The sequence below is a fragment of the Hyperolius riggenbachi genome, chromosome 7 (genome assembly GCF_040937935.1).
Source record: "Hyperolius riggenbachi isolate aHypRig1 chromosome 7, aHypRig1.pri, whole genome shotgun sequence".
Taxonomy (NCBI): domain Eukaryota; kingdom Metazoa; phylum Chordata; class Amphibia; order Anura; family Hyperoliidae; genus Hyperolius; species Hyperolius riggenbachi.
In genome coordinates this window covers 92,903,231-92,927,443 of record NC_090652.1, presented here as the reverse complement: position 1 = coordinate 92,927,443, position 24,213 = coordinate 92,903,231, and the positions used below count along the sequence as shown (strand labels likewise).

At 43.1% G+C, this 24,213-nt stretch overlaps 1 protein-coding gene across 4 annotated transcripts in view; it reads right to left on the bottom strand.

Moving 5' to 3' along the window:
• PKD1 (polycystin 1, transient receptor potential channel interacting) overlaps positions 1-24,213 on the bottom strand; it is a 264,518-nt gene that overhangs the window by 32,941 nt on the left and 207,364 nt on the right. For 2 of the 4 annotated variants that reach the window (XM_068244337.1, XM_068244338.1), the window contains exons 43-45: positions 22,462-22,596; positions 19,508-19,819; positions 14,364-19,167 (exon numbers count right to left, since the gene is read on the bottom strand). In XM_068244337.1, the coding sequence (XP_068100438.1) occupies positions 18,523-19,167; positions 19,508-19,819; positions 22,462-22,596 (1,092 nt within the window). In that variant the 3' untranslated portion in view covers positions 14,364-18,522. Of the gene's footprint in view, positions 1-14,363; positions 19,168-19,507; positions 19,820-22,461; positions 22,597-24,213 lie in introns of those variants that run through there. The other 2 variants (XM_068244339.1, XR_011022701.1) reach the window with 2 other exon arrangements.

The following is a 24,213-nucleotide window of genomic DNA, read 5'->3' as shown; positions in this document are numbered from 1 at the left end:
GTAGTTCCACACAGCTGGAGTGCAAGGTTAGCCATCACTGGTCTAGGCCAACCACCAATGTAGTTAACTCTATATACTCTCCTCTTAACAAATTTCTTATAATTTGAATACATTTATTTTTGCAAATGTGCATGGACCTTTTTGTTCCGTTTGAGTGCAATTTTCCATATTCTTATAGCTGGATGTATGGTATCAAATGATTGTATTCTGAAGACAAAGATTCCCTCCCACCCCCCCCCCCCCCCCCCCCCCCCCCCACCCCCCCCCCCCCCCCCCTTCCCCCAAATTGGTAACCATATCCCCCAGGACAATCATTATAAATGCCAGAAAACACAACGTAGCCATAGTGCAGTCATCTTTATTGTGACTTTTGTCTTTCAAGTTGCTTTGCTAACAGACATAAGGCAATAGCATGATGCAGCTTAAGAGATAATGCTGGATAACACACCATGAGTTTCCGCGTCGCACGCGGCCGTCTATACGCGTCGATTATTTCCGAACGAATTTCGATGATTTTTAGGTCGAATGCCATGTAAAGTATGGCAAATCGACCTAACGATCCATCGAAGCTTGAATCGGACATGTTGGAAATAATCGAATTGACGCGTATCGACGGCTGCATCGAACGCGGAAAACGCATGGTGTGTATCCAGCATAAGCCAAGACTCCTCTTTGTTACACAGCTTGCTGTTTAAAGTGTGACCATGCACTTAAAACTAGAGGCAACCATTTTGTAAGCTGAAACCAATACCCTTCACTTAGCTGATGAGTGAACCCACTGGACACTAGAATAGGCACTAGAGTGATCTGGCCGAGCATCCAAAATGGCTGTCAAAGTGTAACATTGTCCACCCATTATAAGAAATATGGAGGCCATCATTGCAGACTTCTTGCCAAAATACAATGCTGATCTTTTGCCTGAAACAGGACAAGTACGTAGATCTGAAAAGCGAATCCTGACCTGCATACTTAGCTCAAACTATTCCAGTCAGGGATGCGCATGGCGATGATGGCTTCCATAGATTTCTCACGACGGGTTTCCTTTAATCCGTCAGTCTGTGGACTCTTAGCACAGAATTTTTGTACCCAACAATAAATAAATCATACATAACTCTGTCCATACACATTAAAAGCAAAGCACAGGTCAGCACCTGCGCACAGGGGCTAGACAGCGAAGTGCAATGTCTTACATTGGAGCCCATGCAGCCACTGATCTAATGGCGTTTGTCATAGGATCATTCTGGTAACTGCTAACACATTACACAAAATAAACATTTTGTAAACTTGAATACATTTCATCTTACTGGTAAGTGTGGTGGAGGTTCATTTGTGTGGAAAAGTTACAAGCCATGCTTTCTGTACCCAACAAAATGCCATTATAATTCATCAAACAGTTACGGTATATTAACTCATTCATTCTACTGAGCTGGAGGAACCACAGATGCATTGAGGAGGGGAATTCTATCTGTCCTTTGCTTTTTCCTTTATTAATTTATTTACAAAGACTAAACAGCACTGAAGAAATATTCAGTGCTCAGCTTGATTTTCTAAGGGATGTAGTGATGATCAATGCAAGTAATTTCTCTAACATTGAAATGACATGTAAATGTTATGCAGCTTGAACTTGGACCAATAAAAATTAACAGGAAGTTGTTCTAATTTCTAGCTGCATATAAGCTACATGAAATGTGAATGTTCTATGACCGTTTCTGCTTTAAGTGTACCTGAAGTGAGAACCTCATGGAGACCTACATATACCAGTTACCTGGCAGTCCTGCTGATCCTCTGCCTCTAATACTTTTTGCCTTAGACCCTGAACAAGCATGCAGCAGATCAGATGTTTCTGGTGTTATTCACACAATATTACGGCCACAGAGATCAGCAGGGCTGCTAGGCAAGCAGTATGGTTTTAAAGGAAAAAAAAAAAGGCAGCTTCCATATACCTCTCTTTGTGTTCCCTTTAATAGTTTAGGACACTATTTTCTTAACCTCCCTTTTTTCCTCTTTGGTGTAACTAATGACTAAACTGACACTGAAAATATCCAGAAACTTCTCTCTGTGTGTTGAGAATAAGCTTGGCTCAGCCACCCCCCTCCCCAATTTGCTGATTACATCAAGTAACTCTCAGATTTAGAGGCCTGACTGATTTGAAATAAAGCCATTTTAACATCGCTGAAAAAAAAAATTATATCAAACAAAACATCAAATATATTAAATAAGCAGCTTATATGTTTGTTTGCATTATGTGTATATGCTTGAGGCTCCTCCTGTCTTGTAAAGTGGACCTTTCATGTTTACACGATGAGGACAGGCTATTTGAGCAAAGGTATCACTGAATCTCTGTACCACCAGCCTGCAAACTAACAGGATATAAACCCGACGAAGGCTGAAAGGCCGAAAGCTTGCTTATTTTTATTCATTTTTAGTTAGCCAATAAATGGTATCCTGATTTAAAACTTCTTGCTTTTACTGATGGCTAACACGGTACAATACCCTACTACTGAATTTCTGTAATGAGGTCTACCTCTCCCATATGGCCATTGCCACAATTATGGGATTTCCTGTACTAAAAAACATTTCAGCTGTAACCATGACGGTACAGCTTTTTGTTCTGGCTGTAATATTGTGAGGTGGGGGGCGTGGCTAGCCATGGAGCAGTGAAGACGTGCTAGCGTGCTGCTCTCCTAAACCCACTCTGAATCCTGAGGAATCCTGCTTTCCAAATTACTCCGTGAACCCCCGATTCAACTTCCCAGGTCTCGGGGGACATCCTGCATCAGACAGATGACCAAATACGGCGATCAAAGGAATATGGGCCATGCTGAGAAGCTAGCGAGGTTCGCCCGCAGCGATCCCCAAGATGGCGCCGGCGGCATGGAAGATCAACATGCGCCTGATACTGCAATGGCGGCGGCTGTTTCGGAGGCCTGCCCGGACCAATCTACCAGACGGGAACAGCAACAAGACCGTGGTAAGACTGTTCATGTATCCCACAATGCTGTTAAGTCAACCCCGGGTCAGTCTGAGGAAACAGGCGCTAACAAGCAGCTAACTGATTCAGCTAACCAGGAGGGGGTGGAAACGGAGGAGCCATCCAGAGCAGAGCTAATGGCAGCAATTAAGTCTTTCCAAGTCTCAGTGACTACCAAGTTAGACTTTATTCAAACCGAGATAACATTTGTGAAACATGACATGTCCAAGTTGAAGGAGCGTACAACAGAAACAGAGCGCAGGATTAGTGAGGTGGAGGACTCGATAGGCCCTATGAAGCAAGGCCTACGGAAGGTAACTACCACCTCCAATACAAATGCGGGAAAACTAGATGACCTAGAGAACAGGGCCAGGCGATGCAACCTACGACTGGTGGGGGTACCTGAGAGGGCAGAGGGCACACAACCTGAAGACTTCTTCGAACAGTGGTTTCAAGAAGCTCTCCCCGATTTCCGCGGTTCCAGAACATACGCCATAGAACGGGCCCACCGTGTACCAGGAGGTCCGCCAAAGCCTGGCGCTGCACCACGCCCGATTGTAATGAAGCTATTAAACTACAGGGATAAAGCCGAAATCCTGAGGGCAGCTCGCAATCAGTCGGATTTGGAAATCAATGGGAATAAAATAGCTATATATCAAGACTTCTCGCTAGAGGTCCAAAAGAAGCGCGCTACATTTATTGCTGTTAAAAAGCGGTTACGCGAGAACGATATTCAATACAATATGCTCTTCCCAGCAAAATTGAAAGTCGTTCACAACAACAAAGCAGTGTTTTTCATCACTCCTACTGAAGTATCTCAGTGGCTAGATGCACAAGGTTTTGCACAAGGTCGAGCCTCCGATTAACATTGCTGCCATGTACAGTTCTCCTTGTATAACATGCTCTTTCCTGGCAATGCAGTTGCTACTCTGGCATAACAGTACTCTAATGTTCAGGGATTTTCAGGAGGTCGGAAAGACATGCATAATGCATCACTCCAGCGGAGTCCATCTGAAGTGCTCAAATGTTTTCCACACAGGGCACATCTGGCATGCTTATGCCTGTATGATGGGACTCACTTTATACGTTACTCAGGCTGGCTATGCACTTTGGGGTCCCTAATCTTATTAGGTGTCCATACTGAACTCTTACCTCCGCTTGGAGTGACACAACAACTGTTATATATTTTTTTTAGAAGTTTTCTTGATATGCACACAAATTCATGTTCATTTTATAAGGTCCTCTTGGTATGCACACATATTGATGTTTATATGCTTTGTTTTACGGTTGGTCCCCATGACTAGGGGGCCTTCTGCTATATAGGGGTTCTTCGGATACTTTGTGATAATGGTTAAGTATTCTTTAATGAGTGGGTGAAGGAGGGCTAGCCACCTGGATCACCCAATTTCTGTAAGTTTGGGATGAAACTTCCTGTAGTTTGGGGCAGGGAGTGGGGAGGGTTAGGGTCCGGGTGTTTCAATGGTTTTTTTTTTTTTTCTTTTTCAATGGCCTATCAATATGATACCAATAACTGGGCAGACAGGTACACAAGTTTATTTCAAACAATAGATATACTGAGCATTACTCTGACAGCAAAAAATGACTAACCTCAAGATTATCTCATGGAATGTCAGGGGCCTTAATAATTCCATCAAGCGTAGACTAGTGTTTGACTACCTAAAGAAGGCAGCTCCCCATATCATATGTCTGCAAGAGACACATCTCACTGGAGAGAGAGTTCTGTCTCTCAAAAAGCCCTGGATCTCCAGCTATCACGTGGCCCATTTTTCATCCTTCTCCAGAGGTACTGCAGTGTTAATTAATAAATCATTCCCTGGATCAGTATCTACAGTGCAAGTAGATGCCGCAGGTAGATATACGATAGTAACCCTTATATGTGAGGGTAGAAAATTAACTATTATTTCAGTATATATCCCTCCACCTTTTAACGTGTCAGTATTAGAAAGTTTGGCGAGTAAAATGCGGGATAATTTGGATGGCCCAATCCTGATAGCCGGAGATTTTAATGCGGTTATTGACCCATATAGAGATAGACTTACCAAGAGTTCTCGTTCATTCCCATCATTCTTAAATTGGCTTTCAAGATATGACCTAACAGACATTTGGAGATGGCGCTATCCTGATCGAGTAGATTATTCATGTTTTTCTGACCAATTTAAGTCAATGTCCAGAATAGATATGTGTTTGGGAACAAAAGACATATTACCTCTGGTCGATGAGGTAAAGTATCTACCGCACGGGATATCTGACCACTCTCCAATGCTATGTGAAATACGTTTCTTAAGATATGCAGGTAATCAGATATGGAGAATGGGTCCGTGGTGGCTGGAAGACCAAACAGTACACTTCGCATGTAATGAGGCTATGAAACATTATTGGGACGAAAATTTGGGATCTACAGATTTGGGTATATGCTGGGATGCGGGCAAGGCAGTACTGCGAGGAGCATTTCGCGCCTCTATGGCTATTATTAGACAGAATGACAGGGCCTCTCTCGACTTATCTGAGTCCAAGGTCAATGAAAGTAAAACACTTTTGATGACTAACCCATCACAGGATTCATATGGGGAATGGGCTAAAGCCAGACGTGTTCATGAGCTGAAACTCCTGCAGCGCACTAAGCGAAAAGCACTAATTTCTAAACAAAAGGAATTTGAACTTGGCAACAAGTGTAGTAAAATTTTAGCTTATATGCTGCGGTCTAATGATGTATCTACTGCTATACCCAGGATTTTAAATGGGTCAGGAATAGAATGTACATCATCCATTGAAATAGCCCAGGCATTCTATGATTTCTATTCTGACTTATATACTACTCGGTTGGGGCCTTGTCAGGATTCTGCCAATTCTTTTTTAGACAACATAGAATTGCCATGTTTAGACGAGCAGGGGAGGGTAGCTTTGGATGCTCCCATATCGGTTCAAGAGATTGAATCAGCAATATCCTCCTTCAAAAAGGGCAAAACACCTGGACCTGATGGGATCCCCATTGAGTGGTACCTTAAAAGTAAAAATATATCCAGTCCTAAGCTGGCCGGGGTTTTTGCACATTCTTTTGATAGGGGAGCATTACCGGAATCGATGTATGAAACCTTGATAATTCTCTTGCCTAAACCAAATAAGAACCCGGAATTGTGTGAGTCGTATAGACCTATTTCATTGATAAACTCTGACGCTAAGATCCTCGCAAAAGTTCTGGCAAACAGGTTAATTATGCACATTACGTCCTTGGTACGCGGCGATCAGACGGGCTTTATGCCAGGTAGGTCAACTAAATTGAATATTAGGAGGCTTTTTACAAATATTCAATACCCACATTCAAATGCGGGCACCCGGGTTATTCTGTCTCTGGACACGCACAAAGCATTTGACTCGATAGAATGGTCATTCCTTCTAGCAGTACTGTCCAAGATGGGTTTTGGGGAACACTTTAAAAAATGGTTTCAAATTTTATATGCTACTCCCAGGGCCCGAATCCGTGTAAATTCTTATGTCTCAAACTCATTTGCTATCCAGAGAGGAACAAGGCAGGGCTGTCCTCTCTCTCCCTTACTGTTCTCACTGGCCATGGAACCACTAGCAGAATTAATCAGATCCTCTCCTGATCTTCAGGGCCTAAAACTCAGAAGTATGGAAGAACGCATATCATTATATGCAGATGATGTTTTGCTTTACCTAGCCGATCCGGGTCCGTCCCTGCAGGAAGTGTTCAAAATCTATGATGCCTTCAGTAAGGTGTCTGGCCTAAGGGTGAACTGGTCCAAATCTGCCTTGTTCCCTCTGGATGCTGATGCTAGGCAACACATTCACTCATCATCAAAATTAGAGATAGTAGAGTCATTTAAGTACCTAGGGATCACTGTTACAAGAGATAATGGAGACTACATGTGTAAAAATCTCACGCCCTTAGTTGAGGGACTGGGGGCACGGCTGAAACTATGGGGAAAGCTTCCAATTAATGTGGCAGGTAAAGTCACAGCAATTAAGATGATCTTTGCTCCCAAATTACTGTACCTGTTACAAATGGCGCCTGACCTTATTCCTAAAAGTTTCTTTAAGTGTATAGACTCTCTAATATCTGGTTTTATCTGGGGGGGGTCTCAACCTAGATTATCCCTTAAAACTCTAAAACTACCTGTTGCTTATGGCGGACTCGCCTTACCAGACTTCTATCTCTACTATCTGGCATCACAACTTACCTATATTCATAGATGGATGGGGTCAGATAGATCAGATATCTCTTTTAACTTGGAGGCAGATGTAGCATCCTCTTTTGAGGCACTGTGCAACGTAATATATAGGGGTAAAACCCCTTATAAAGAGGGCTCGGCCTTAATTAACTCCTCTATTAAAATATACCAGAAATCATCCAAATTGTTCCCAGGAACGGCTGAATCTATATCACCTAGTGTTCCTCTGTGGTCAAATCCCTGTCTGCCAGAACTTTTAAAGATGGAGGATGTTGGGTTTTGGATAGATCATGGGATTAAGTATGTGAACCATATTTTTGCTAATGGTGACTTCAAGAGTTTTGCTCAACTTCGTGAGGAATGTGAATTGCCCAGACACTCCTTATTCAGATACTTTCAGCTGAGAGATGCAGTTAGGGTTCAGTGGGGCCTCGTAGGAGTCCACATTAAACCTTCCGAATTGGAGTTGTTAATTCTGAATAAGGATAGAACTAAAGAGGTCTCCAGATTTTATGCTGCCCTACTAAAACAAGTCGGTTTTAATAAATATGACGAAAGCAAATCAAGGTGGCAGAGATGCACCGCAGACATAGAACCGTCAGATTGGGTAGATTTTGAATCCTCATATATGCCTACGGTTGTTAGCGCCAATGACAAATTGATTCAAATAAAATGGTTCCATCAAGTATACTATACTCCTATGAGACTGGCTAAAATGGGCAGAGGGGTAGGCCCTGAGTGTTTCAAATGCGGGTATACTGGGGCAGATTTTTGTCACTGTGCTTGGGAATGTCCTTCTATGCAAACATATTGGATATCTATCACTAAGTTTTTGGCCAAAATTATGAAGCAACATATAGACCTAGGATTTAAGGCCTCTATGCTGGGTATGGTTGAGTCCATGCCCTGCAGCAAGTATAAAAAAATATTTTTGCGGATTGCCTTCTTCTATGCTAGGAAATGTCTTCTGCTTAAATGGAAATTGAAAAAGGACCCTACGCTAGAGGATTTCATCACACTAGTAAATCATAACTTACCGCTGTATTGTTTAACTTATCAGGCTAGAGGACATCCCAAGAAGTTCAATAAAATATGGGATCCATGGGTTGAGGCTGTAGAATCGGTTATTCCCAATCTTGATGTTACCATTAGTGTTTCTGATGTATATCTATAATGCAATCTGATAAGTCATCATGGTCTTGTGACCTGTCTATCAATGTTTCCTGTCAGGGATAATTCAATTCAAAATCAGCTATTGTAATAATTATATTCTGGTTATACGCTGCTGGTGGCTATGTGATGTAATTTTATGTGATAGGCCAGGGGGATGTGGGTGAGGGTGGTGGGAGGTGGGGTTTGGGAATGTTGATATGTTTTGTACTGTTAAAAACCTTTCAATAAAAATTCTCTTTAAAAAAAAAAAAAATATTGTGAGGTGGCGTGGAAGGGTTTGTTTTGTCACTGTAGTGCTTGAGGTAACACCATCACTCATGTGCCTGCAGGACCCGGACTGTCCAAGCGCATACCTATGAATTGGGCACAGGATACAGCCGGTATAGCTTATCCTGCTGCTGCACAAGTTCCCGGACACGTTAATTACTATTCCCCCTCTAGGTCCATGTGGATGGTGGGAAATAATGTAATTTAGCTTCCAGCTATTGCTGGAAGGTGAATTAGTGTTTTAGAGGCAACTTCAGCTCTGTCTTCTGACGGCACTGAAGTTACTGACACTGCGCCGCTATAGCTGTAATTCCTATTATGGTCCATGGTGCTGCCAGCTACACCCAAATCTCCCGCACTGTAATCACGATGCTCGGCCCAAGCTGTCACAGATCAAAGCCTGCATGCTATGGGGTGACGCAAGCACATTTTGTCCAAAAATGCTCTCTTTACAGACCAAATTAAAGCCCAGTAAAGACATCCGACTGAAATGTTTACCAGCGGTCAGTGATATCTGTACTTGTCGTGCACAGGCTAGCTGCTATACACATGCACAGTGTCCTCTCCTCCTTGTAATGCAAGTCAATGGGAACGTGTTTTTAAAAAACAAAAACTGATTGAAAAGGGCTATGAAGTGTGTCTCAGCCCATACACGGCTCAACACTCGATATAATGAAAGGAGTAATATTGTGAACATTTTTAAAATGTACATCTTATATGAATTTGTTACATTTCTCCCAGTGTAAAATGCAACTTCCTACTCTGACATAGGGGGAAAAAAAATAGTTAACAGATTTTGTATTAGTCCAGCTCCTCATGGGGAAATCTCATGGTCCTCTTGATTTTGAAAAACACTGAATGGCAGTTGCAAAGTCTTATGCCTAATAAACATGGTGCGATAGATGGATCTGATTGATAAAATCCATCATGTCGGATATTGCTCCCGATTGTTTCTGTGCTCGATTTCTCGTAGTAGTGAATGGAAAAAGATAAGAAAAAGTAATGAAGAAAATCGAACGCAGAATCTTGCAGAAAAAAAAAACCCCGATTGGGTCGGAAAATCTTACTGTGTGTACCCAGCATAACTCCCAGAATAGTGTGCACATGCGTACTGTAGTCGTATAAATCATTCACAGCCAGTGCTTTTGTAAAGAATAAATGAGATACTTCCATGAGAAGATAAACTAGTCTAAAACCTTTTAGACCTTTACTCCCTACTGTAACTGAAAGAATAAAAGGCACCATAAATGACTTTTCTCCCATGTTGCTAACACAAACATACATATTAAATATACAGTGGGTTGCCAAAGTTTGGGCAACCTTGTTAATCGTCATGATTTTACTGTAAAAATCGATGGTTGTTACGATAAAAAAAGTCAGTTAAATATCATATTGGAGACACACACACAGGCCTCAATTCACTGAGCATTATCAAACGTTTATCAAACACTTTATCAAACGTTTGATAATTTACCTCATGGGTAAAATCTCACTAAGGTGTTATATATTTATCGAATGTTTTACCAATAAAATGTTCAACAAATATATAACACCTTAGTGAATTTAAAATGAGATTTTACCCATGAGGTAAATTATCAAACGTTTGATAAAGTGTTTGATAAATGTTTGATAATGCTCCATGAATTGAGGCCACAGTGATATTTGAGAAGGGACATTAAGTTTATTGGTTTTACAGAAAGTGTGCAATAATTAACTACTTAAGGACCAGCAGTCTCTGCTCCTTAAGGACCAGAGACCACTGGTACCAGACCGATGGAATCCCGACGAATCGCCGCGCGACTCTGCCGTCTCTAACGGCAGAGTCATGTGAGCTGGTCAGAAGCCGCTTTCATTGGCTCCTGACCCTATCTTTCAATGTAAGTGGCTTACATTGAAGGAGATGGCCAGGAGCCAATGAAATTGGCTCCTGACCAGCTCACATGGCTCTGCCATCATAGAGACAGGCAGAGCCTGTGAGATGCGGTGAGAGTTGTCGGGTTTGAGCGGCGGGGAGCGACGGAAACTGCTAAAGCGCGCAGCGGTGGCAAATTGAAATCTACGCCCTGCCAGCCAGGAGCCCACCAAAACAGGGCATAGATTTCAATTAGCTTGGTCCTTAAATAGTTAAATAAAATTAGACAGGTGCATAAATTTGGGCACTGTTATTTTTTTGATTCCTAAACCTTTAGCACTAATTATTGGAACTCAAATTGGCTTGGTAAGCTCAGTGACCCCTGACCTACATACACAGGTGAATCCAATTATGAGAGAGTATTCAAAGGTAAGTTTACCTCCTCTTAATTTTTTCTGAAGAGTAGCAACATGGGGGTCTCAAAACAGCTCTCAAATGACCTGAAGACAAAGATTGTTCACCATCATGGTTTAGGGAAAGGATACAGAAAGGTGTCTCAGATATTTCAGATGTCTGTTACTATAGTTAGGAACATAATGAGGAAATGGAAGACGACAGGCTCAGTTCAAGTTGAGGCTCGAAGTGGCAGACCAAGAAAAATCTCTGAAACAAAAGCGACGAATGGTGAGAACAGTCAGTCAACCCACAGAGCACATTTGGACAAACCAGCTTCATTTTCGAATAAGGTGCTGTGGACTGATGAAACTAAAATTGAGTTATTTGAGCATAACAAGGGGTGTTATGCATAGAGAAAAAAAGAACAGCATTCCAAGAAAAACACCTGCTATCTACAGTAAAATATGGTGGTGGTTCCATCATGCTGTGGGGCTGTGTGGACAGTGCAGGGACTGGGAATCTTGTCACAGTTGAGGAACGCATGGATTCCACTCAGTATCAGCATATTCTGGAGAACAATGTCCAGGAATCGGTGACAAAACTGAAGCTGCGTCGGGGCTGGATCTTTCAACAAGACAACGACCCTAAACACTGTACTTGTTCCTCTGCATGAATGCCTTAGTGCATTTTGAGCAATGTTCTGGAATGGACATCTCACACAACAGATTTTCAATTATATTCAGGTCTGGGGACTGAGTTAGAGAGCTGTCCATGCTCGGAAGCCATCAAACCTGAATGAACTAGAGATGTTTTGTAAAGCGGAATGGTCCAAAATACCTTCAGCCAGAATCTAGACTCTCATACCTACAGGAAGCGTTTGGAGGCTGAAATTTCTGCAAAAGGAGCATCTACTAAATATTGATCATTTCTTTTTTGTGGTGCCCAAATTTATGCACCTGCCTAATTTTGCCCACTTAAGGACCGCCTTACGCCCATAGGCGGCGGCGGGTTTAAGTGGTTACTACATGGAAACGGCCGCTCGTACGAGACTGTCTCCGTGAACAGTGTGCGAGCCGCCGATCGCGGCTCGCACGCTAAATGTAAACACGCGGGGAAGAAATCCCCGCTGTTTACATCATACGGCGCTGCTGCGCAGCAGCGCCGTAAGTCAGATCGGCGATCCCCAGCCTCTGATTGGCCGGGGATCGCCGTCATTTGATAGGCTGAAGCCTATCCCACAATGCGCAGGACGGATATCCGTCCTGCGCAGATGAATGAGGGAGAGGGAGGTAAGGGGACGGAGGGAGCGCGGAAAACGCTGCAGAGGGGGGCTTTGAAGAGCCCCCCCGCTCAGGCACACGGAGCGGCGGCGATCAGACCCCCCCAGCAGGTCATCCCCCAAGTGGGGAAAAAAGGGGGGAAGTCTGATCGCCCTGCCATTAACACGATCTGCGCTGCGGGCTGGAGAGCCCATGCAGTGCAGATCACACAGAACAGGGCTGGTCCTTAAGTGGTTAAACTATTATTGCACACTTTCTGTAAATCTGATAAACTTCATTTCACTTCTCAAATATCACTGTGTGTGTCTCCTATATGATATATTTTACTGACATATTTTACCGGAACAACCAACGGTTTATACAGGAAAATCATGACGATTAACAAGGTTGCCCAAACTTTCGCATCCCGCTGTATGTATTTTATGCTTTACAATTTTTGCAGCAGTGTTTTCTGTAAAACCACTTCAGGACTGTGGGCTTACACCACCCTAGTGACCAGGCTATATTTTCTATCATTTAGGCCACTGCAGATTTAAGGGCTTGCTGCAGGGCCATACAACTCCACTCCTCCCTTTTCTGCCTACCAACAGAGATTTCTGTTGGTAGGCTGTGATCGCTGCTGGGATGTTTGTTTATTAAAAAAAAAACGCAATCTCCTGCAAAAGCCGCCCCAGGACTTGCCACCAATTGGCGTTAGGCAGTCCTGAGGCTGCTGCCATGTTCACGCCCATTGACTTGACACGGTCATTAGGTAGTTAATAAAATAGGAGCTATAAATATTGCCCAAAGCTTGCAGTTATTTTGCTTTTTTTTTGTAGCTTCTGAGCCTCACATCGAGGATACAGCCAGGATCTGTGGGATTATTCTGGATGTGACTCAAAACATTATTGGGGGCAGAAAACCAGCACAACCACCAGACAGGTAACATTTTCCAAAGGGGAATGTGCAATGGATCCTACCATAAAGGCTCAGCCACACTTTGGCCTGGTGCACACCAAAAACCGCTAGCAGATCTGCAAAATGCTAGAAGATTTTGAAACGCTTTTTGTAATTTTTCCTGTAGCGTTTCAGCTAGCATTTTGCGGTTTTGTGAAGCGTTTTTGGTGTAGTAGATTTCATGTATTGTTACATTTAAGCTGTTACTGAACAGCTACTGTAACAAAAACCGCCTGGCAAACCGCTCTGAAGTGCCGTTTTTCAGAGCGGTTTGCATTTTTCCTATACTTAACATTGAGGCAGAAACGCATCCGCAATCCAAAATCTGCAGCAGCCCGGGAGTATGCGTTTCTGCAAAACGCCTCCCGCTCTGGTGTGCACCAGCCCATTGAAATACATTACCCTAGCGGATCCGCACCCGCAAGCGGATCGCAAACCGCAGCCAAACCGCTCTGGTGTGCACTAGGCCTATAAGCGCTTTTCTAAGTGCTTTGTGATTTATTGCGCTTTCTGAGTGCAAATTGGTCCAATGATCCTCATTTTATGCTCAAGTTCTTCAACAGACTACCACACACACATGAAAAGGCCTCTTGCACACTACATGCAATTCTGTTTTTTTTTATTTATTTATTTATTTTTTGGGGATTCAGATTAAAAAAAAATTACTGCATGCTGCTACCTTTTTTAATTAGAATCAAAAATCGGATCATATAAAACAAAAAAAAATCCGGAATCGCATGTAGTGTGCAATAGGCCTAGTTCACATTAGAAATTAAAAGTGCAGGGAAAAGTGCTCAGCATTTATTTTAACCTTTTGCCGACCGCGTCACGCCGATGGGCGTGGACGCGGCGGCAGCCCCAGGACCGCCTATCGCCAATTGGCGTAAAGTCCTGGGGCTCTGTTATGAATGAGATCGCGCGCACATCTCATTCTCGGAGTGTGAAGCTCCGCTCCCTCTTCAGTCTCCCGAGCGGCTATTGCTGCTTGGGAGACTGTTAGACGGCGTAATCACCGTCTAATTACCCGTACAGCGCTGCAATCAGCAGCAGCGCTGTACTGGGGACAGCCGTGTGACACGGCTGTCCCCTCCTGAGCCACGGAGGTGATCGGCTGTCATAGGCTGAAGCCTATGACAGCTGATCACAGGGATTGGCCGGCGGAGGGAGGGAGGGGGGTATACAGCAGGGGGGGGGGGGGCAGGGAACACAGCTTTTATCAAAAAAACAAACAAACAAAAAACAAACACAAATAAACAAAAACACTGGGGGGGGGGGGGGGGGCGATCAGACCCCACCAACAGAGAGCTCTGTTGGTGGGGAGGAATCACTTGTGTGCTGTGTTTTGCAGTCCTGCAGCTTGGCCTTAAAGCTGCAGTGGCCAATTTAATGAAAATGTGCCTGGTCTTTAGGAAGGGTTTAACACAGCAGTCCTCAAGAGGTTAAAAAGCACTCCCCAAAATCGCTTCAAAATGTCCCTATACTTTGTACTGAAGCACAAACGCTCAGGAAATGGTGCAGTTGTTTTTGTATTTGTGCTTGGAAAGAAAGCATTGAGAAAGAGTGGGGTTACCCAGAAGCAGAGGACCATGACATGTCATGTCGTATCTGAGCACAGCTGCAGCCCTGCTTATATGTGGCTCCATGGCAGGGGTATCTGCCGGTGCAGAACAGCTGACAGTCTAAGAATTTACTGTCAGCTGCCCATCTTAAAGTGGATCTGAGATGAAAAACTAACTCTAACAAGTAACTTGTCTATATACAGTATCTTATCTAAAGTTTAGATGGTTTACACAGCAAATCTAGCTTCAATAGTTTATGATTATTTATTCCTGTGATACAATGAGGGCAGCCATGTTCTGTTTGTCACATTACACACAGGCAAGATGATGGCATCTCTAGCCCTCAGCCTGTGACAAATTCAGTCCCTTTCCCCCTCCCTCCTCCCCTCTGCCTCTGAAATCTCTGGCTAGTAACCACCTCCTCCTCCTGCCCAGACTGAGCTCCTATAAGCCCTTGCTACAGTGCCAAAGCTCTCTGGAGAAGCTGTGGGCGAGGCTTGTTTATTTTATAGCAAATTGGAGTATTAAAACAAAAAAAGTAGGCTTGAGGAATGCCCTATAAACTATATGAAAGAACCACAGTTATGCAATGAGTAAAAGTTTATCTTGGATCCACTTTAAATGGGAACTGAAGAGAGAGGTATATGGAGGCTGCCATGTTTATTTCCTTTTAAGCAATACCAGTTGCCTGGCAGCCCTGCTGATCCTCTGCATTTAATACTATTAGCCATAGCCCCTGAACAAGCATGCAGCAGATCAGGTGTTTCAGAATTTAAAGTCAGATCTGACAAGACTAGCTGCATGCTTGTTTCTGGTGTTATTCTGATACTACTGCAGAGAAATAGACCAGCAGGGCTGCCAGGCAACTGGTATTGATTAAAACGAAATAAATATGGCAGCCTCCGTATACCTCTTACTTCAGTTCCCCTTTAAAGAGGCCTACTAGATGATCAGTGATACCTTCTGCCATCTTGAGCACTTCTAGGCAATAAGAAGACAGGAGGAGCCAGTCTTGCCAATGCAATACTAGTAAAGTTCTGAGCCTTTAAGCCAATATGCAGATTCCCCTATTCAGATATAATACATTATAAATATACAAAAGAGCACACAGTACATCATTTAAATAACTCTAGGCATAAGAGTGCTCTGTACCTCTATCAAAAACTGCTTTGTAGGTTACGGCGCTATGAAAATATAGCAAATATTACAAAAATATACAGAATTCCAGCCTGAGACCAGGTCCTGCAGGTTGGCAATGTGGAAATGTCAGCTGAGCTCCGTCGCTGGTAAAACCATCTCCCACTTCAGTGAAGGTTTGAAGTACAACTCATTTCATTTTTCCACGCAAGACACACTCCCTGCAATACCATCTCTCTCCACTGGGAAGCAGTATAACCGTTATTCAAAACGGCTAGTACAAGCCATGCCACTGACTGAAGAAAAGTGCATTTCCCCTTTAAACTGGTTATTGTGTCCTTTCATGCCATGTTTCTGCAATTAGGGATCTGTATAAAAGTTGCAGGTTGTATTTAGATGACACAACCTGGCAACAAGTGAAGTTTAAATATTGCACTGTGGAAGTATGAATAAAATATAATGTACTATAACAAAGATTGTTGGAAAAGGGCATTCAATCAACTGCTCTGCCTCCAGCTAGGGAAAAAAAAATCAACACAAATAAAACTTGCCGGCATCCAACTAGTGTTACTCCATCCAAAACATAGAAAGGGCCACAACCAGCCTGCATGTTATTTCTTTGGGTCCCAAACAGAGTTCCCCTCACTTCCTGTCAGCTGACCTCTGTTAAGAGCTGAAGTTGCTGTAACCATACCTTCTACTCTATAGAAATGAGCATACGTTCTACTCTGACAAATGACTGCTTATAGAAATCCCTACCAAATGTTCCAAACAAAATAAGCCATAACCATGAATCCTACAATGAACATACCTGTACTTCTCTTTCTGCAAAACATCAGCCATTCATTGCCCTCAGTCAATGAACTGCTGGAAACGCTAGAGCTTGACAAGTCAGCTGACCTACAGTATCAAAATAACCTCCTGGGGTGAGAGATGGTTTTAAGAAGAGGAGGTATTTGCTGAGGAAGTACCTCAAATATGGAACCTGTTTAACTTTGAATATGTCTGGCCTAATGGGGGGAAAAAGCATTTGTTAAAGTGCAAGGCGCTCCATGCATACGGATGTAAGACAAAATACGTAAATGTGGTAAAAGAAATACATTCAGGCGGGCATATAAGAAGTCCCCCTAGGGGGATGTTAGAGGTACTGCATTAAAGTAAGCTCCATTTTATCCTTGACATCGGAGTTTGTGGCATAGCACATTGCAATTTACTCCAAGTGATGATACTGAACTTTAGGTCCAGGAAGTCTTCTCAATTCACCGTCAATGGGTACAAGGGCAACATCACGATGCCCTTGTAGAATTGAAGCAGCCATTTTGAGTAGTGAAGAAAAATGCACAGGTAAACTATGTGTCAATTCATCGGGGCATAATAACCTTAATGGGAAATTAATCATTTGTAATAAAATGATGAGCTGCATTTTGGTGCCTATTACTCACATCAAAAAATGGCTGCTACACCTGTGTGGTGATGTATGTCTCCACCTTATTGTAACTAATTATAGATAATCTTTCAGCTGCCTAAAAACCCTATTTTTTTTTGTTTTTACTGGAAGGCACAAAATAATTTATACTAAGCATCATCTCTCAAGTGTTTTGTCTATTTTACCCCGATTGTTTCTTTGCACTTTTTGATACTTAAAAAAAATATCTTTTTTATATATATATTGCTTTTTAAAAAGGTGCAGTTGTTACACATCACCCTCTTGTGAAGTTTTATCAAACCAGACAAGAGGACCTGAATTCCTTGCGATTAGTACTTGGAGGTTAACAAAGTGCCATGTAAACTCAAATGTCGGGACAACCACGCCCTATCAGCCAATTAGAACCACCAAACATGATCCACACACTTTGTCTGCGGAACCGCTTCAGTCTCTTGTCAAGAGTTTTTTTTTTCTGTCCTTTAAGTGCAGAGTGAGAGTCTATCTCACTTTATGTTCCAAGAGCATGTCCATACATACCAGCAAAGAACAAATCTGATTCCCTTTTTCCCCTAGCCACATGCTTGGGATGGTGTATCATTACAGTGCTAAAGGGAAGTAGAAGCTCTTGCAGCACCCTGAATATACTAAGGACCCCTCAAGAACAGCTGTACAATCCCAGGACTGACCAGCAAGTCCAAAATACTCTGGTCCTTTGTGGAAAAGCACCATCAATACGTTGCAAGCAGCCTCATCTGAAATTTGCTGGACATCAATGTACTTCTTTGGTCCCTCTCATGACTTCAGCCCTATAGGCTCCTTGTAACTCAGTGTTTCCCAGCTCTGAAACATAGTGAACGTCAACAAAACAGGTTCCAAGACAGCCAGCTGTCTTTAAAAAAAAAAGCCACCAGGGCTCAAAGAACAGTGATAAAACTAGTGCCACCAGGGCACCAAAATGTGCATCCAACATAGGCCACCAGGGCTTTTAGTGGAATATCTTTCAAGCCACCAGGGCTTTAAAAATGGGTCCACGACTCTGTGGGCCACCAGGGCTCAAAGTGTCTGACCATCAAAGAAGAACCATGTTTGTTGATGTAAAGCTTAGAAACACTGACAAAAACTGGATCAAGGCCAACAACAAGACAGTCACTAAAAATTCTACAATAGTTCTTGCTGTTCTCCAAATGTTTACAGAAACAATATATCTAACCATGTCCAGAAGTGATTTCAACACTACTAGACAGTGGTAGAAAAAGCTCACCAGAGCCATTATTAGTAGGTAAGAAAATGAAGATGCCACATCCATACTGGTTGCTAACTGACACTAGGATGAACTCTGTTGTGGGCCCGTGCTGATTTTCTGCGTTTGCTCTGAGAAGAGTAAGACAACTGCATGGGAATAAGTGCTGGCTCTTCTGCCACCACCTTGTCCACGGTGATGACCTTGCCTGCAGAAGTGCTTTCAAGTGCCTGAGAAACTGTAGATGGTCTTGGAGCCTGTGTGTTCTTGCTGATCCTTTGGTAAGGTTCTGACTTAGAACTTCTACTCTGTGTAGTGGTGAAGCTCCGGTTAAGACCTGTTGCCACTTCTGTGGTGAATAATATTTTCTGAGTTTGAGCAATCCCACGGTGTTTTCTTTTCTTGGTTGCTCTTGCTTGTATTTCTTCAAGGTTCCTCTCTATGTTATACACGGCTTCTGTGGCATTATTGACAACATCAAACTGGGAGAGCAGGGTTTCCAACACTGGTAGCAGTCTTTGGATATTAGCATCAATTTCTGCTCTCTCCCTGGCATTCATGGTACTTAAACTGTCCAGCTGGCTGGAGATTGTAGAGAAGGATGAGGAGGAGGAGGTGTCAGAAGCAGCACTAGGAGTAGATCCCCTAAGTGACTTGGTATCACTGGAGGAACGTGAAGGAAGAGGCTCCATCCCTTCAAACCTCACCTTGTGCCGGAACTAGAAGACAAAACAGACAAATATCAACAAATGTGACCTTATTAGCAGTTCTAGTTTACATGATCAATCCCCAAAAGGAATTGCTCTACAAAGATGGAAAGAGCCAAAGGCCCTTTCACTTTTTTCTCCTGAGGTTTCACCCTATCTAAAAAAATAACTTTTCAGCAACTAATAATTGAATAAGTACTAAAAAGTAGGTAAAAAAATATCAAACTTATTTTGAGAATTTTCTTGCATGTTGGGAGCTTTAAAGGTAAATTATTGATAATGACTCCTTGGAGAATACTCAGGAGAAAAGTTAATAGGATATGCCCCAAATCATCTACTTCAGGTCTTGTACCTCTTTCACCTTGCTGACACCCATCCATATCCGTAACCTCCGGAGAAAGAGCTCCACCATTTCATAGTCTTGGGGTTCGAATGCTGGTCTGAACATGTCCAGACGAACTTGACGGTACCTGCTGACCAAGATAGCTGCAAAGAACCTCAGAAGGATCCAGACTTCAATGACCACATAGCTCATAAAGTAAAGATGTTGAATGTAGGATGAATGTGGTGAAGGCGACTTCAGAGTAAAAGCACCACGAGCTACAGAGACCAGTGAGAGGAAACTGGCACCCAAGCTGTGAAAACTTTCCCAAGTGGAGAAAAGCTGTGAAAGAAAACAAGGGGATTTTTAAAGTGGAACACCAGTTTGTCTTTTAGCTGGTGCATTTTTACTGACTTAACCATGCCTTTTAATATGGAGATCAGGTGGTATGTGCGCTCCTCAACACAGTTAATAAAGCTTCACAATGACATGCAACTAAGTGGATCAAAAGTTCACAGTACAATACATTTAGGTGGATCGCTATACAATTGGGTGCGTATTGACACCCTGCAAAGTATGTAGCTGTTTAAGTACAGCGCTCAACACCAGCCTTGGTAAGTCTCAAATTCCCACAACACACTTCCTTGGCATAAGTTACATGAACAAGAGTCCAGAGTCCACTCTGAAGTCTGCAATCTCAGATCTCCAATACAGATAATAGGTATCACGCTCACCAGATTTGATGGCTGACTAGTTACGATCAGCATAGATAGCATATGATTGATGACATCTCACTTTCCTTTAGCCTTCTCCTTGTATGTTCCTCAGAATAGAAAACAGCAGTACATAGCATAATACCGTTTCAAAAACGGGTACAGCACACCTTCACCCATGCAAATGATCACCCGTGTGATATATGGCATATACACCTCAACCCCGGTGCATAAAATTGTTAAGGCTGCGGGCTCACCAGATCTGAACGCTGATCAAATGACAAATCAGCTCTCTGCACATAAACATTCAAGTCCTCTCCTCTGGCAGAATCTTCTCCCCTAATAGACTCAAGGACTCCACTCCGTGCTGCGTGGCCTCGCAGCACGGAGTGGAGACGCAAGACAGGCAGCATAGAGGACGTCCGGCGGTGTTATGATTACATGCGCATGATTTTATTCAGAAAATGTGAGTGCACTACTTTGTTTTTACGGATTTTATTAAACGGTATTACACTATAGAGACTTTGTCCTTGAGTCTATTAGGGGAGAAGATTCTGCCAGAGGAGAGGACTTGAATGTTTATGTGCAGAGAGCTGATTTGTCATTTGATCAGCGTTCAGATCTGGTGAGCCCGCAGCCTTAACAATTTTATGCACCGGGGTTGAGGTGTATATGCCATATATCACACGGGTGATCATTTGCATGGGTGAAGGTGTGCTGTACCCGTTTTTGAAACAGTATTATGCTATGTACTGCTGTTTTCTATTCTGAGGAACATACAAGGAGAAGGCTAAAGGAAAGTGAGATGTCATCAATCATATGCTATCTATGCTGATCGTAACTAGTCAGCCATCAAATCTGGTGAGCGTGATACCTATTATCTGTATTGGAGATCTGAGATTGCAGACTTCAGAGTGGACTCTGGACTCTTGTTCATGTAACTTATGCCAAGGAAGTGTGTTGTGGGAATTTGAGACTTACCAAGGCTGGTGTTGAGCGCTGTACTTAAACAGCTACATGCCTTTTAATATGATTGATTTATAAAGTGCCAACATATTCTGTGGCAGTGTACAGAGTAAGAAACAAACATGGGGTACAGAATAATACAATGGTATACACAAAATATTGTCATTGATACATAATACAGAATTCGTAATCATAATAATTACCGTGACAAATCGAACACAAGGAACAAAAAATATAGCAAATTCCAAGACACAAAAGAATGCGAGAGCACTACCCTTCCAAGCTTACTATCTAAAGGAATAGGAAGGAAACAAGAGGCTGAGGTAGAATACAATATGTATACCTTGAGACAGTGTGTTTTAGCTTATATTTATTAAGGTGCACAACTTGGCCAGAGATTTAAGGGGAATGGCTTAAAGGGGGGGGGGGGGGGGTTAAAGATATCAAAGGTTGGAGAATGGCAAATGCGTTTTGGAAGGGGATTCCAGAGGAGGGGTGAGGCTCATGAGAAATCTTGTATTTGTGAATGAGAAGATATGATTCTAGAGGATGACGGGAGGAGATTGTGAATGGGATGTTATCTGGAACCTAGTGGGGAGATATACAGGGGAGATTGTGGAGAGCTTTGTAGGTTGCAATTAAGAGTTTGAAAAGAGTGCTCTGGTTAATTGGCAGCCAATGACAGAGAATAGCAGCAGAGTAGGAACAAGAAGAAAGATGTGGTGCAGCCAAGGTCAGTATAGATTGGAGGGATGCCAGTCTGTTAGTTGGTAGTCCACAAAGTAGTATATTTCAATAGTCCGGTTTAGATATTATAAGAGAATGTGCGGTTATTGACACACAATTTGATTCACTCTGCGCCAAACTAGCCAGCGGTGATTCAATACGTACACTCGTACCCCTCTTCTGTCTCCCACCCTCCACTCTTGGGCATATTAACATCACTTGCCCCTCACATACTGCTGTAGTGTGTGTGTGTGTGTGTGTGTGTGTGTGTGTGTGTGTGTGTGTGTGTGTGTGTGTGTGTGTGTGTGTGTGTGTGTGTGTGTGTGTGTGTGTGTGTGTGTTTTACTTGGAAGAAGTACTATAATGTGTCCATGGCTTAGAAATATCCAGCTCTGCTACCAACCAATCAACTTCTCTCTTTCTTTTTACTACAGCAGGTTAGAAAATGTTTGGAGGACAAAGAAATGAACTTGGGAGATGAATAGAAAAAGCTCCATAGATATTCACTTCATGCATATCCCACATATTACAAGACAAAGTAACAAATTTTTTTAATCAGATTTGAAGAATTCTCCTTACCAGAAGTCCCAGCTGGGCATACACAAACAGCAGTCCAAGACCTGCCGCAGCTGCAGCACACAGTTCAGTCACAGAGAGGCTCAGTGTCTTCCCAAACATGGACCACTCCCGAATAAACCTCAGCTGCTGTGCTGCCTGTTAGGAACACCATGAAATATCAGTGGACTGGGTGCTGAACAACATTTGTATTTTTAACTTTTGAAGTAAAAAAAAATGTGAAAACAAAATACCCCCTCCCCCCCCCCCCCAAAAAAAAAAAAATGTTCAAGTGTATCTGTCTGCTCACTTTGGTAAGTAGCTCCCACCAAGAAGACTGGTGCATACTGTAGCTGTTGCTTACTAACTGATGATCTCATCCAGTGTTTGCATGATATTATCTTGCGCTTCTGCGAGCGTGCACATGAGATTAGTGAGGGAAAAAAAACACCATAGAAAAAAATACACCTTTATTTCCAAGATATATATTTTTACCGTACTTCGTACTAGGGACATAATTAAAATCTTGTGATAACCAGGACAAGTAGGCAGATAAAATGTGTGGGTTTTATGCACAGTAGTAGTGTTTATATTAAAAATAAAGGGGATAACTTCCGGTTCCGGCGCCTGCATGGTCGGAAGGCACTGAGAGGAGCTCCGTTCCTGACCCGGCTATCAAAGCAGCAAGCAGCCGTACAAACGCCGGGAAGCAGTTCCCTGGTGGACCACAAGCTCCAGCAAGATAGTAAGCGCCTATGGAGAAGTATCTCACCAGATCCTCTGCGAAGAATAAGGAGCAGAGAAGTCGAAAAGACAAGCGAGCTTCCAAGATGGCGGCGGAGCGCGAGCAAGAAAGCCCAGAACGGCATTCCCCCGCCAGAACATGGGACACGGATAGTGTTGAAGATGAGGGCTCCCAGAGGGCACTTCGGAGCAGAGATTACAGAGCGATAGCCAAAGAAGTCGCGATGCTTATCACCCCAGATCTGCAGGCAATAGTAGAGGGGGCAGTAAAGAAATCTCTGGGCCACGTGTCCCGACAGTTACAAGAGCATGCTGGAAGGCTGGGAGAAGCGGAGAAACGAATTGTGTCCCTGGAGGCAGACCTGGAATCAGCCACAAGGCGCCTAGAAGATTCATACAGACATGAGAAGGTATTTTATGACCGACTGGAAGACCTAGAAAATCGGTCCAGGCGGAATAACCTTCGGGTAGTGGGGCTGTCAGAAGCACACAAGATGGAAGAAATTGACAAGTTTTGCGAGCAGACACTGCCAGAACTGCTAGGAATCAACACAATCTGCCGAGCAGAAAGAGCCCACAGAGTGGGAGCAGTGAGACAACCAGGGGATAAAAGACCTCCGAGGCTGATAATGGTAAGATATCTGGACTACAAGGAGAAGCAGAAAATACTAACGGCATTCAAGGCGAGAAGGGAACCACTCATATACGAAGATCGCCGAATTATGATATTTAATGACTTTTCATTTGAAGTTTCCAAAAGGAGGCAAGCTTTTAATGGGGTCTGCACAGAGCTGGTGAATAGGAAGGTGAAGTTTGCAATGATGTACCCGGCGACTTTACGGGTAACTGCAAAGGATGGGGAGACCTATATCTTCAAGAAGCCTGCAGATGCGGAAAAGTTTTTAAAGCACCCTCCAGCTTTCCGGAGCCCCCCACGATCACCTTCGTCCCATCAGACCGATGCACCGGAGGATGAAGAACACGACAGCTAAGTAGCAGATCTGTAAGGTTAGGTGCTTACTACTGTTGGAG